General features: G+C 38.6%; 1 protein-coding gene across 4 annotated transcripts in view; it reads left to right on the forward strand.

Annotated features, from left to right (window-relative positions):
* Window positions 1-15,786, forward strand: part of UBAP2 (ubiquitin associated protein 2) — a 165,609-nt gene that overhangs the window by 71,328 nt on the left and 78,495 nt on the right. For all 4 annotated transcript variants that reach the window (XM_073881453.1, XM_025852871.2, XM_025852872.2 and 1 more), the window contains exons 7-8: window positions 5,222-5,276; window positions 6,772-6,875. In XM_073881453.1, coding sequence (XP_073737554.1) covers window positions 5,222-5,276; window positions 6,772-6,875 — 159 coding nt within the window. The remainder of the gene's footprint in view (window positions 1-5,221; window positions 5,277-6,771; window positions 6,876-15,786) is intronic.

Consider the following 15,786-nt stretch of genomic DNA (forward strand, 5'->3'; position numbering starts at 1 on the left):
TTTAGTGTCCTTCAATCTAAAATAGTTCATCAGTCTGGAATAATCTTGGTCTTTAATGGCCTTAATGCTTTTGAAGCGTATGGACTCTCTTATAGAATATCCTTTAATATCAGTCTGAGAAGCTTTCTCATGAATAGATTAATGTTATCTGGTGTTTTCAACTTTTATTTTAATGCCAGTATAGTTAACTTATTACTTACTTTTGACAGGAATACCTCAAAGTGAGGATCACTGACCTCCGTGCATCACATTAAAGGGCACATGATACAGGTTTATCCCATTACTAGTGATGTTAGTTTTGATTACTTATTTAAGAAAAGTAGTTTCTGCCAAGTTTCTCCTCTGTGAAGTTACTACCCTGCACTTTGTAATTAATAAATACTTTTCCAGGGAAATTTTGAGACTATGTAAATACCCTTTTTTGTGTGTTTAAGGGCCCCTGGATTCAGTAGTGCTAAACCTCAAACTACCCCAATTATATAAAACTAATATCGCCTATTTTGCATTAGCTAATTTGAATTGGGTTTTTCCTTCAGCCATCTGGAGGAGCTCTGCCTGAAGTGGGGCTTAGGAGAAATTATCTTCTACTTGTGATTTTTTTTTTTTTTTAAGATTTATTTATTTGAGAGAGAGCACAGCAAAGGGTGGGGGAGGAGCAGAGGGAGAGGGAGAAGCAGACTCCCCGCTGAGCAGTGAGCGCATGTGGGGCTCATTCCCAGGACCCTGAGATCATAACCTAAGCCAAAGGCAGAAGCTTAACGAACTGAGCCACCCAGGCACCCCCTATTTGGGAATTTCTAAAATTATCACCACAGAGGAAAGGAGGGAAACAAAATATCAATCAGAGAAGGCTACAAAGCATGAGAGACAACTATAGGAAACAAACTGAGGTTTCTGGAGGGGAGGTGGGTGGAGGGATGGGGTAACTGGGTGATGGGCATTAAGGAGTACATGTTATGTCATGAGCACTGGGTGTTATATGCAACTGATGAATCACTGACCTCTATCTCTGAAATACATAATACACTACATGTTAATTAAGTGATTTTAAATAAATAAAAAAAAGGGGAAGCTTACTCAGTCCAAAAGGGGGTCAGTCTCCTCCTGGTTCTGGGTGGAAGGAGATGGAACCCAATCAGTCCCTGCCAAGCAGGATGCATGGCATCCAGGGTATGGCTTTTCAGTGTACTAACACCTTCAGCTAGTGGCAGAGGGGGGTGAAGCGCCACAGGGGTTGGGCAACCAGCTCAGAGGAGTATTTCCTAAATATCCTTTTTCTTTTTTTTTTTTACTATTAAAAGTTTTTTATTAAAAACTTTTTTAAAAAACTATTTTTTACTATTAAAGTTTATTTAACAAAAAAGTTCAATATGAAAATGCACACGACCTGATTTTTATATTGTAGTAAAACAGGTACTATGGAGGGGACATGTGGAAGCAGTTGATTTCTTCTGATGAACACACCCATTGTTTATAGTCACTCCAAGGCTTCTAACATGATGAACTATTTCCTCGTATTACCACCATTCCAGTATTCTGTTGCCCACTAGTTGCCATCTCCACACATTCATCTGGCACAAGATTCGTGAACGGGTCGAACCCCCGCAATATTCCTTGGACATGTCTGCCACCATTTAATTTCAATGACAGTTTCTTGTCCATAAATTTTTTCAACTCAGTAGGGTGAGCTTTGCTCATGGTGTCTACTCCGCGAGCTCCAAGATGCTTCCAAACGGAATTCGTGGCGTCCCACACGCTCCCCTGTAGGCCTGGCATTTTGCGTCTCCCTAAATATCCTTTAAAAAAAAAAAATCAGACTTTTATTTACTAGTTTTAGAGTCCATTAATTCCTGCAACATTTACCATAATACATTTATGGGTTTTTTTTTTTTTTTTAGTGATTTATTTATTGAGGTGCCTGGGTGGCTCAGTCAGTTAAGCGTCTGACTCTTGATTTTGGCCCAGATCATGATCTCAGGGTAGTGGGATTGAGCACCATGTCAGGCTCTGTGCTCAGCACAGAGTGCTGGGAGCACGGGACAGGGAGCAGGCGGAGGGATAGGGAGGGAGAATTTAAAGGAGACTCCCTGCTGAGCACAGCGCTTGATCTGGGGCTCAAACTCATGACCCTGATGATGTGAGCTGAAATCAAGAGTTGGTTGCTCCGATGACTCAGCCACCCAGGTGCCCCTCTAACACATTCAGAATCAGAGTTATTTGCTAAGGACAAGCTAATAAATGGGATATGAGGGTGGATTCTAAGCTTTATTCCTCGCTGAATCCCAGGGAGATTTTGCTATTGTCATTTAACTTGTTTATGCTGCTTTAGGGTTGGAAAGGCATATTCCTATCTGAGAATATACTCTAACCTAGGGACAGAAAGGCAGAACTTGCTTGACTCCCAAGTCTCTGAGCCCGGTGGGCCCCAGAGATGCCCTACTCTTGGTATAGGCTGAATAGTTCTCTGGTCATGGAGGCAGCTCATAGTCAGCATGGCAACTGTTTTTATGATGAACCAGTCATGCAAATTTGGGAATTTTGTCTATACAAAAAGCCTAGTACTAGTACTAGTCCTATACTTAGGACCTTAAAGATGTTTCATGTCATGACTCAGAGCGTGCAGTAATAAATTCAGGATCAAACAGTTTCTGGCACATTTGTCTGTGGGAAAGCTCTCCATACAGTGTTGTGGGGATGATGGAGAGGGATTGCTTTCCGTCATCTTAGATTAGGATCACTGTCCCTACTTGCTTCTATTTAGGTCACGCATGTTGGGCCCTGGGTGGGTGGGGAATGTCTGCATTTAGGGTCTGCCTCCACTAGAGACAATTGCCTGTTTTCTGTGTTATGGCTTTTTCAAGGGAAATGAGCAACTTTTCTATTCAGCCTCTCAGTATAGAAAACATAAATATTAAACAACTGAAAACTTGAGCAGTCATGCAACAAAGATGTGGTGCAGAGTTCCTAGAGAGACCTCTAGGGGAAAAGATAGCATGTATCATAATATTGGTTTATTCTTTATGATAATATTCTTTAGTCTTGTGTTTTTTTTTTAAATTTTATTTATTTTTAAATTTTATTTTTTGAAGCCACTTAGTCTTGTGTTTTTGTTTTTAAAATTAAAAGACCCCAAGTCTTTATTATGAGCTATTAGATAGAAATAGCTATTTGTACCAGATAACAATGTAGGAAAATTGTATATACACAGAAAACAATGTTACTGGTAGCGTTACTAGGCAGGTAAATAGGGAAGAACAGTTTCGTTATCTTGCAAAAATTTATGGGAATAATTGATTTGACTTTTTAAAATCTACCTACGATATTTGGCATGTTTGTGATCAGTATTTACGTCAGCAGCTTTTGATCTTTGGAGACATACATATATATGTAGTTGATACTTTTTCTAGGGTACTTGCAAGATTTCTTCAATTTTTGCCCTAGGCTACGTGCTTCTTGTATATATTCCTTTTTCTCTTTCTAATGAACATCTTGCTTTCCAGCTCAAGTATTCCAAGTTTGTTTAATAATTTCTGAGCAGAATCCCCCTTTAAAATCTTGCCACTGTTTTTTTAATATTTAACCACTGTAAGTGCCATTTGTCACTTGTATGATTTTGAAATGAATTTTCTTTTCTTACAAGGGGTATTTTTGAGTCCACCTATCAAAGGCGTTTGTGTTGTTTCTCTTGCTTTCTTCATTGGTAACTTTAGAGCAAAAATAACTTCTTGAAATATAATTCATATACCATATAGTTCATATGAGTGAGCCACCCACGTACCTCATATCTTTATTTTTTAATTTCTTATTTCTCTTTAAAGATTTTATTTATTTGACAGAAACGCAGCGAGAGAGGGAACACAAGCAGGGGGAGTGGGAGAGGGAGAAGCAGACTTCCTGCTGAACAGGGAGCCTGATGCGGGGCTCGATCCCAGGACCCTGGGATCACGACCTGAGCCGAAGGCAGACATTTAATGACTGAGCCATCCAGGCACCCCCCCCTTTTTTTTTAAGATTTTATTTTTAAGTAATCTCTACACCCAACGTGGGACTCAAGCTTACAACCCTGAGATCAAGAGTTGTATGCTCTACTGAGTGAGCTAGTATTTTTTTCCCTCCAAAGATTTTATTTATTTTTCGAGAGAGAGAGGGAGCACAAGTGGGGGTGGGTAGGGGCAGAAGGAGAGGCAGGGTCCCCACTGAGCAGGGAGCCTGATGGACCCTGAAATCATGACGTGAGCTGAAGGCAGACACTTAACTGACTGAGCCACCCAGGTGCCCTTTTGTGTCTTTGATGCACAAATCTAATGTCTGTTTTGCCTGTGTCTTTGGTGTCTTATTTAAAAAAAAAAATCATTACTGGGGCGCCTGGGTGGCTCAGTTATTAAGCGTCTGTCCTCAGCTGAGGTCATGGTCCCAGTGTCCTGGGATCGAGCCCCGCATCGGGCTCCCTGCTTGACGGGGAGCCTGCTTCTCCCTCTCCCACTCCCCCTGCTTTCTTGTGTTCCCTCTCTCACTGTCTCTCTCTTTCTCTCTGTCAAATAAATAAGAATTTTTTTTATAAAAGATTTAAAAAAAAGTTCTTAAAAAAATCTTTACTAATTCAGTGTCATGAAGGTATTGCTCTATATTTTCTGTAAGAGTTGTATAGTTACAGCTCTTGCATTTAGGTCTTTATTTCACAGTTTGGGATGTTAAGGAAACCTGGAGAGTCACTGAATAAAATGATCTCTCTCTCTCTCTCTTTTTTTTTTTTTTAAAGATTTTATGTGGTTGAGGGAGAGTGTGCATGCGCATAGGCGAGCTGGGGAGGGGACTTGCGGGGTGAGGAGCAGGGGGAGGGAGATAACCTGACTCTGTGCTAAGCGCGGAGCCTGATGCGGGGCTTGATCCCAGAACCCTGAGATTATGACCTGAGCCGAAACCAGGAGTCGGATACTTAACCGACTGGGCTACCCAGGCAGCCCCAGAATAGTTAGTAATGTCAGCTGCATATCACAAGTAGTATATAAGCAGAATTAAATCCTTTCTGTCCTTTAATACCAGTAACTGCCTATATAGTTGTGTGAGTAGGGACTGGCAGATTGGGTGCGCTGGATGGGAATGTTGGTGTTGTTAGGAACAATGACAGTGGTGTGTAGGTGGGTGCATAGAGAATGAAGTTGGTAGAATTATAATTGTGGAGCACATAAATACTATTTAACAGTACTGTTTTCTTTTCAAGGATTTGGACGTGGAAGAGGTAGAGGGGCAGGAAGATTTTCAACCCAAGGCATGGGGTAAGTCTGAGCCATCCTATTTTTATAGTTACTACCCTCTCTAGTTATTACTGCCAATGTTTTTCTTCCTTTGTCCTGTACCCAATTTATTTATCCTGGTGAGTCTCATGTTAATTCTATATTAAAAAGAGGAAATAGTGAAAAAATGAAATAGTACAAATAAAATTGTATTGCAGTGGGCTTTAGAGTAGAATTTATATCCTTGGCTCTGTTGACATTTTAGATTTAATAATAGTTTGTTCAGGTGGTCGGGTATCCTTTGCATTGTAGGATGTTTGGCAACATCCCTGGCTTCTCCCTACTAGAAGTAGCACCCCTTCTCAAGTTGTAATAATCAAAAAAGTCTTCAGATACTGCCAGACATGTTCCTTGGGAGGGAGGTGCACAATCACCCCTAGTTGAAAACCACTGCCTAAGAGTTAAGTTGATAAATAACAGCAATTTTCTTTGAATGATGAGTAAATGCAATGTTTATGTATGTAAAAGTGATAGTTTTTTCCCCCCATAGGTAATATAATCTGTTGTTTATTCCATAATTTCTGATTATTCTTTCACCTTTTGCTGCTTCTAATACATTAACTTCCCCTGGAATTTTAGGAATAGGCAAAGTTTTAAGCTTCATGTAGAAGCCATCTGTAGATGACAGTCAGGAAGGGAATTGGTTCCCGCAAAACCCTTTTGTCCCTTCCTAGCTCCAGGGCAGCACTGGGGGGCGGGGTCAAGGAGGTGTTTGCTGACTTCAGTGATACCTCTTGCCATTTCAGTTTCTTGACTGAGCTCATTGTGGATGGAGGAAGGATGAATCATAGGGAGCAAACTGGCTGGAACACTTAAACATACTGTATGTGCCCAGCTCAGTAGCTTTAGACTGTTTAGTAGATTGTGCAGTTTACTTTCAAAAATACTCTTTAATGATTTTTTTTTCTTTGTCAATGATAATCTCAATAAAGCTGAAAGAAATTTTAAAATTCTGTTCTGAAAATTTTAGAGATAGTGTTGATTGGGCTTTGGTTAGACTTCTGAATCATGGGTGTTTAGAATTTTAATGGAAAAAAAAACCTAAATGAAACATTGTCTTTAGATCTACCATTTCTATACAAAAAGAATCTGGATTCTGACTTGGGAAGAAAGACTGTGTGTTTAAGTCTGGCCTTAGTTTTTAGGGCTTTCCATTAGAGCCCTTATTCTTCCTAATACAGTTATAGTTGTGTACATCTGCTTTAGGATGCAGAGGGCAGCAATTTAGGGAAGTAAGGGCATCATACTGGAGTGTATGGAAGATCCCTAGTAAATCACTGCTTTTTAGAAGATCTGCATCCTGATGGCCAGAAGAATTAGCTATAATTAAATAGGAGAAGGAGGGTGAAGTTTCTTATAATGGCTTTTAGAAGGGACAGGGTTTTTTTGCGTGGGGGGGAAGATGATGTATGGTTGATTTTGTGACTTTGGTAATTGTTGCCTTTGCCTTAAATTCTTTATTTTTTTCAAACCTAAGGACATTTAATCCTGCGGACTATTCAGATTCTCCATCTATAGATGCCTGTGTTACAAAGCCAGTAGTTTGGGAAGCTACTCAGAATGGTGCAGATGAGGGAACTGGTAAGTGTCTGTTGTCAAAGATGTGTTTTAAATGTTTGAGTCTTTAACATACAAAGGTGTGCCCATGGAGAAGAATGAAAAACAGACCGCTGTCCTACCTCTGAGACTATTAGTTGGTTCTTCCCTCCAAAGTCTCACTTAAAAATCTCATTGACCATCAGGTATTTGATTTTTTTCTTCCTCACTTTGAGGGAGAGCCTTTAATTAATCTGTGTAAATCAGTACAAAATCACACTCAAATATCAGTGTATATATATCATTTCTCAGGGGAAGACTTGTTACTGGAAAGTACCGTTCCTGATGGTGGACATAAATTTGGCCAGATAAAGTGGTGGGTGTTAGGTAGGTTTGGGCACCAAGTGCTTCTGCAGATTTTTTCTGGATCCTGATGTTTTTGGATAGTTTTGTTTTGGAAATTCATGGATAAATACTTGTTAATTGGTGTGTTTATTTAATAGAGCTCCTAGAATTTTTTTCATGATAATATAGATATTAACTGTTGCATTTATATTTATAAAAACCTGTTTTGACAATTCATGAATTCTAACCACAAATATAAAATTATAGTTCAATAAATAATCTAAAAGGAAACATCCATATAATATCTATCCTGGTCAAAAAACAGAACTGTGCCAGCACCACAGAAACATAATCAATGAACTAGAAATCAAAGATAATATAGAGAGGATCAACAAAAGTTATAAAAATGGTAATTTGAAAAGACTAGTAAAATTGGTAAGGTTACTCGGAGACTGATGAAGTGAAGAAGAGCATACATAATTGGTTATAGGAATGAAAAAAAGGATATTGATATTAATTATAATTGTAATATGTATTCTATATAATTTATATTTTAATATAATTATAATTACGATTATATCAGATATTAGAAGATTGTAAGATACTTCATGTCAATAAATTTTGTGCTAACATTTGAAATTACAGGTTAGTCTCTTCAACACAGATGTAAAAGTCTTAAGCCAAGATATTGGAAAACCATTCAGTAAGATAAAAAAGGATAATACACCATGGCCATTTTAAATGCATTCTTTTTTTTAAAGATTTTATTTATTCATTTGAGACAGATAGATCAGGAGAGAGAGAGAGAGAGAGCATGAACAGGGAGAGGCAGAGGGAGAGGGAAAAGCAGGCTCCCCGCTGAGCCAGGAGCCAGACGTGGGGCTCACTGGGATCATGACCTGAGCCGAAGGCAGACGCTTAACCGTCTGAGCCACCCAGGCACCCCTACATGTATTCTTGGTAGTCAAGTTTCTTTAACATTAAAAAACCAGTCACCTCCCAGATACATACTCAAGGGAATGGAGGACCTAGCTTTATGTAAAACCTTGTGTACAAGTGTTCATAGAAGCATAATTCATATTAGCCAAAACATGGAAACAAATCAGATGTCCCTCAGTGGGTGAATGGTTGAGTAAAATGTGGTATATGATCCATACAATGGAATATTCATTCTATAAAAAGGAAGTGCTAATGCGTGCTGTTACTGGATGAATCTTAAAAACATGCTGAGTGAAAGAAGCTAGTCATAAAGGACCACATACTTAATATTGTGTGATTTCATTTGTATGAAATATCCAGATCAGGCAGATACATAGAAGTAGACTATTGGTTGCATACGGTTGGGAATGTTTGGGAAAAATGGGGAGTGACTACTAATCGGTTCAAGATTTCTTCTTGGGAGTGACGAAAATATTCTTGAATAGATAGTCATGATTGTTGTACAACTTGTGAATATACTAAACACTGCTCAGTTGTGTGCTTTAAAAGAGTGGATTTTATGCTGTACAAATTATATCTCAGTAACATAAGTATTATTCATACGTTGAGTAAAGCTGAAAATTCTTAGCATTTCAGACAAAACCCAACATCCATTTCTGACTTTTTAAAAAATTGGCAAATCTGGAATACAAGGAAATTTCCTTAATCAGGTAGGGGATATCAACAAAACTTAAAGCAAGTGTTACGGTTAATGGTGATGTGTTGTATATTTTTTCTCTGGAACAAGATAAAGGAGTTTACTCTTATTATTTCTATATGACAATACACTAGAGGTTGTAATCATTACAGTAAAGAATGAAAAAAGTCAGAAGGTTTAGAAAGACAGGAAGAACCTTTCATTCCTGACAGTGATATAAAAATCTAGATAAAATATTAAAGTTAATAAGGGAGTTTTAAAAGGTGCTAGGCAGAAGTTCAATAGAAGATATATTCTATAAACCATCAACAAAGAGAAAATGGAAAAAAATTAGGAGTCTCAAAAACATAAAATGCTTAGGAAGAAGTGTAATGTTGAGCAAGATGATAAGACTTCTACCTATGAAAATGTTAAATCTTATATTTAAAATATGTAATCAAAAGTTTCAATAAATGGAAAGATACACCATTTTTATATATTTCAACTCTCATTGTTGTGAAACTTAGTTTTTACTGACTCTTTGGACATACTAATTCATGGTACTCCACTTTGTGAAAATTTATCTTGCTAGTTTTTTAAAATGTCAGGTTTATTGAGATAAATTTTATAGGCAATAATATTTATCCTTTTTAAGGGGTACAAGTAGGTGAGGTCGAACAAATGCATATACTTCTGTGACCACCCCTAAAATCAAGACTGTGTTTCTCTACTAGCAATGAACAATTGCAAATGAGAATTAAAAAGGAAAAAAAGTACTATTTACAGTATTATAAAAACATGAAATACTTAAAATGTGTGCAGTATTTGTATGTTGAAAATTATGCATCTTGATGAGAAATAATCAAGACCCAACAAAGGGGAAATTTAGTGTTTATGAACTGGATCATTCAGTATATTATTAAAAAGTTACTTTTTCTCAAATTGGTGTTTAGGTGCAGTACAAGTTGAATCAAAATCCTAGCAGGGGTGCCTTAAGCTCAGTCGGGCATCTGGCTCTCTGCACAGTGGGGAGTCAGCTTCTCTCTGCCCCTCTCCCACTTGTGCATGCTCTCTTTTTCTCTCTCAAATAAATACTTAAAGAAAAAAAACAACCTAGCAGATTATTGTTGTGTAAATTAACTTGATTTTAAAGTCTTTATAGAAGAGATGCCTGGGTGGCTCAGTCAGTTAAGCATCTGCCTTCAGGTCAGGGCATGATCCCAGGGTCCTGGGATGGAGTCCCACATTGGACTCCTTGCTCAGTGTGGAGTCTACTTGTCCCCCTGTCTGGTGCCCCCCCACCCCCGCTTATGCACGCATGCGCGCTTTCTCTCTCTGGCAAATAAATAAAATGTTTCTGTTTTGTTTTTTTAGGATTTTATTTATTTATTTGACACAGAGAGAGAGAGAGCGAGAGAAGGAACACAAGCAGGGGGAGCAGGAGAGGGAGAAGCAGGCTTCCCACCGAGCAGGGAGCCCAACCCTGGGACTATGACCTGAGCTGAAGGCAGACGCTTAACGACTGAAACACCCAGGTGCCCCCCAAATTTATTTTTTTTAAAAAAACATTTTATTTAGGGGCAGCTGGGTGGCTCAGTCAGTTAAGCATCTGCCTTCAGGTCAGGTCATGGTCCCAGGGTCCTGGGATCCAGCCCCACATTGGGCTCCCTGCTTGGCGGGAAGCCTGCTTCTCCCTCTCCTCTTGCTTGTGTTCCTTCTCTCTCTTTGTCTCTCTCTGTCAAATAAAATGTTAAAAATAAATAAATTTTTATAGGCAAATACAGGAACTGGCATAGCCCAAAGAATTTTGAAAAAGAGTAACAACGTTTAGATCATACGCCTTGATTTCATAAGTTTGTTTCTTTCTTTGGGGGGGGAGGAGAGAGGAGCAGAGGGAGAGAGAGAGAATCTTTTTTGGGGGGGGGGATCTTAAGTAGGCTCCTCATCCAGCATGGAGCCCAACATGGGGTGTGAACTCATGACCCTGAGATCATGACCTGAGCGGAAACCGAGAGTTGGACGCCTAATCAACTGAGCCACCCAGGTGCCCCTTAAAAAGTTAAAGCTACAATAATCTGTGGATTTGGCAAAAGCATTGAGACTGATCAGTTATGTAGTAGCAAATCTAGCAATAAACCCATAGATATATGGCTAATTAATTGACTTAGGACAACAGTTTCAAGGCACTTCAATGGTATTTATTATACTGTGCTACACAAAAAAAATAAAATCAAGTAGGTAATAGTTCTAAATGTGAAACCTGAAAAGATAACTTCTAAAGAAAATACAGGGGCAAATCTTATGCCACCTTGGGTTAGGCAAGATTTCTTATATAGGACACAGTAAGCACAAGTTATAAAACAAAAACTTGGTTTTTTTTTTTTTTTTAAAGATTTTATTTATTTGACAGAGGGAGAGAGAGCACAGATAGAGCGGCAGGCAGTGGGAGAGGGAGAAGCAGGCTCTCCGCTGAGCAGGGAGCCCCATGTGGGGCTCGATCCCAGGGCCCTGGGATCACGACCTGAGCTAAAGGCAGACGCTTAAATGACTGAGCCACCCAGGCGCCCAAAAACTTCGTTCTTGAGAAGAAAATAAGTTGAAAGGAGAAGGCATAGTTGAGGAGGAAATATTATAAAACTCCCATTTTTTATTTTATTATTTTTAAAGATTTTATTTACTTATTTGACAGAGAGAGACACAGCAAGAGAGGGAACGCAAGCAGGGGGAGTGGGAGAGGGAGAAGCAGGCTTCCCGCTGAGCAGGGAGCCTGATGCGGGGCTCGATCCCAGGACTCTGGGATCATGACCTGAGCCGAAGGCAGCCGCTTAACGACTGAACCACCCAGGCGCCCCTTTTATGTTAATCTCTCCACCCAACATGGGGCTTGAACCTGCAACCCAGAGATCAAGAGCCACATGCTTTACCGACTAAGCCAGCCAGGCACCCCAAACCCCCATTTGAAAAAGGATTTGCATATAGAATATATAAAGAGTTCTTACAACTCATAAGAAAACAAGCAACCCAATAAAATAAATGAGCAATTAAAAATGAACAAAAAATGAAAAAGTTGTGGAAATGGGTAGTGGTGTTGGTTTGTATAACGTTGTGAATATATTTAATGGTAATGCATTCTGTACTTATGAAGGGTTAACATGGTAAGTTTTTTGCCAAAAAAAAAAAACAAGTAATTTTAAGTGTATTTTACCAAAATAAAAAGATGACCTAGAACTATACACACACTTTGTATCTATGCCAGTTTTTTTGATTATTGTACTATAGTTACGGGGCATGTAATCATTAGGATGATGGATAACTTCTAGTCAATCTGTAGTTATTTCAAAATAAAAAGTTAATAAAAAATGAGCAAAAGATTTGAACATATACTTCAAAGAGGAAGATGGAAATGTGCTCATTATCACTGGTTGTAGGAGAAATACAAATTAAAACCATAATAGGTTGTCACTTTTCATTCATAAAAATGGCTTTAGAGGGTCGACTGGCTCAGTCAGTAGAGCATGCGACTCTTGATCTTGGGGTTGTAGGTTCAAGACTTACGTTGGGTGTAGAAGTTACCTAAACAAAAAACAAAATCAAAACAAAAATGGCTGTAGAAGGAAACTGACAGTACTAAGTATTAATGAAGGTGGCAGAATAACCGGAACTCCTGGTGTGAAAGCATACATTCACGATATAGTCTTACAATCCCAACCCTTGTTTTTGTTTTTAAAGATTTTTTTTATTTGACAGAGCAGGAACAGAAGCAGGGGGAGTGGGAGAGGAAGAAGCAGGCTTCCCATGGAGCAGGGAGCCTGATGGGGGCTTGATCCCAGGATCCTGGGATCATGACCTGAGCCGAAGGCAGACGCTTAACGACTGAGCCACCCAGGCGCCCCAACCCTTGTTTTTTATCGAAGAGGAATGAAAACATAGTCACACAAAAACCTGCACAGAATGTAAAGCAGCTTTATTTATTTATTTTAAAGATGTTTATTTATTCATTCGACAGACACAGCGAAAGAGGGAACCCAAGCAGGGGGAGTGGGAGAGGGAGAAGCAGGCTCCCTGATGAGGAGCTCGATCCCAGGACCCTGAGATCATGACCTGAGCCAAAGGCAGACGCTTAATGACTGAGCCACCCAGGTGCCCCTAAAGCAGCTTTATTCGTAACCTTTATTGATTTTGAAATCAGGTGTTGAAACAATGTTGAATTAGTTGATTAACTGTTACTTTTCTTTTTTCTCATTCTGCCTCCTGTTCTTTTCTGTCTTGTGTCTATCTCTTCCCCCTCCTTCCGCTCATTCTCATTTAGAGTAGCCGATTCCTTGCTAAAAATTAAGCAAACGTGTTTAATGCAGTTAAAGGATTCTGTTGATAGAGCCTGGGTATTTCTCTAGGGGGGTCATAGAGTGGCATTGTCTTGTTGAAAACACAGAGTTCCAAGCATGGCCCTCAGCCATAATTATAGGCTCAGAAACCTGACTTTTGACAGGATAATAAATCCATTCCTTAGAGGCAGACCTCCATTAACCAAAATAGAAAGACTGAAGGGTAGTCAGAATGCTAATTTATTAAATTTAAACATACTAAACATAACTTGTTAAACATTAGAATGCTCTTGACAAGTGGGAAGGGAGTTTGATGAACATGGGAATGTGAACAAGGGTAGTTGATGCAGTTGCATGTTCAAAGGCCATCTGGCTAATAATAAGATTTATAGTTAAGTCACAGTGGGCTGTCAAATATGGACTGCAGGAACATTTCTTTTCTGATGCACAGCATAGACATAGCTTTGATGCTTTACTTTATTTAAGTTGCTGACCTTTTTCTCTCTTGATGAATACCTTCATTAATATGTTAAGACCTTCCCTTGTACATTGATCTGCAGAACTGGCATCAAATGTTCATATTGTAGCTCAGGATCTGCCAAACAAAAATTTTTATGGACTCAAAGGTATTGTTGTTTCAATTAAAAAATTTCCCTTAGTTACAAATCTACTAAAATGGGGGAGCCTAGCTGGCTCAATCTGCAGAGCATGCGACTTGATTTTGGGGTCATGAGTTCAAGCAGCATGTTGGGCACAGAGCTTACTTTAAAAAGAAAAAATCTTCTAAAATGCTTACAGTATCTTCCACTTTAATCAAGGCTAGCTAAGAAAACCTCAGATGAATAATTATAAAAACTGTATTTTTACAACTACTTGATTAAATACCAACTTTTGATTATGGAAGTGTTTTATAGATTGGTCTTTAAGACAGCACAGGTTTTTAACTCATTGTTTTCCTTTTTCCTGTGTTGCTGCCTTATGTATGCTTTTGATAGAGGGCTAACATCAAGTTAAGTTGAACATAAAGCATGCATCTCAAATTTGTTATAAGCTGAAAATAAATTGTTACTGACATTTTCCCATAGTTTGAGGTGTAGGTTTATGGGTCTATAATGGAGACCAAAGTCTTACTGTAAAATTCTAATATTTTACAATAGGATTAGGACTCGAACCATATTCATCTGTATGTAATGTCTCATAATTTTTATAGTCTATGTGTTTAGGGTGGGTTACTGCAACAGTTGGCCCTGATTTCTGATAAGGGGCTATCCCCTCTGTTGCCTGACATAACCACTTTACCATGTTGCACTTCTGCTTGTGACTACATACATGGTCTTCTGCCAGTTACTAAATGTACTCAGATTCTGACTGTATTCTACATGTCTAAATTTGTGTTTTAATTATTTTCAAAATACCCCTATCTCTTTAAGTGTTAGTCCAGTCTCTTTACATCATGTGTATGAAAGTGTGCTTTAACTTAATACCACAGAGTACATTTAAAAATGATCACAAGAGTAAATTTTATGAGTATTTTACCACAACTTAAAAATTTTTGGAAAAAAAAGGTATGTTGTAAACTTTAGGATACTTTTCATATATTATATAGAAGGCTTTTTAATGCTTCATTGTTGTTTTTCTCCTTTGGAATATCCCTTCTTTTTGTCTTTCTAGCTATTTTCCACTTACAAGTTTTTTTTTTTTTTTTTTAAGATTTTATTTTTAAGTAATCTCTACATCCAGTGTGGGGCTTAAACTTACAACCCCAAGATCAAGAGTCCCATGCTCTACAGACTGAGATAGCTAGGTGTCCCTATTTTCTGTTTCTTGTTTAGAATGTTCCTAAAACTGCTTAGGTTGAGCCTCAGCTTTTCATAAATTTTGTTAATCTTTTTTTTTTTTAAGATTTTATTTATTTATTTGGCAGAGAGAGACACAGAGAGGTAACACAAGCAGTGGGAGTGGGAGAGGGAGAAGCAGGCCTCCCGCTGAGCAGGGAGCCCAATGTGGGGCTCAATCCCAGGACCCTGGGATCATGACCTGAGCTGAAGGCAGACGCTTAATGACTGAGCCACCCAGGCACCCCAAAATCTGTTAATCTTTAGAATACTGTCTCTTACGATGAATTTGACAGCGTGAGCATATGGTAGGTTAGATGGAGGTGGCACCAAGAACAGTGTGTACTGTCCATCCTTTAAATTAATCTAATTGTGTCCTTTTAAAACTATAAATTTACTTACAGAAGTTTCGAAGGAGATATATTCAAAGATTGGAGATTATGTATTATTAGTACCTAGAAGAAAGTCACATTGTAGAAGGAATATAAGAGTAGAGAGTATGTACATGGCTTGCCTTACATTTATAAGCTTTGTGTACAGGGTGATCTCCAAGAATCCTGTGCAGAGGTCTTAGAGAACAAGTTTTCAGTACTGATTGCCGACTGGGACTAATTGCACGTTTTGTTTTTTCACTTAGGCTATAAAACTTTTTTCTAGTTTTAAGAAAATATTTTAATTCAGAGAGATGTTTTGGGATATTTGTTTTATGATGTTTATGGAAAAATTATGGAAACCACTAAAAGGTATGATGAGGGGGCTCCTGGGTGGCTCAGTCGGTTAAGCGGCTGCCTTTGGCTCAGGTTATGATCCCGAGGTCCTGGGATCGAGTCCCACAT

The sequence above is a fragment of the Callorhinus ursinus genome, unplaced genomic scaffold, assembly GCF_003265705.2.
Source record: "Callorhinus ursinus isolate GAN/ISIS: 27379988/994484 unplaced genomic scaffold, GSC_fseal_2.0 scaffold42, whole genome shotgun sequence".
NCBI classification, from domain to species: domain Eukaryota; kingdom Metazoa; phylum Chordata; class Mammalia; order Carnivora; family Otariidae; genus Callorhinus; species Callorhinus ursinus.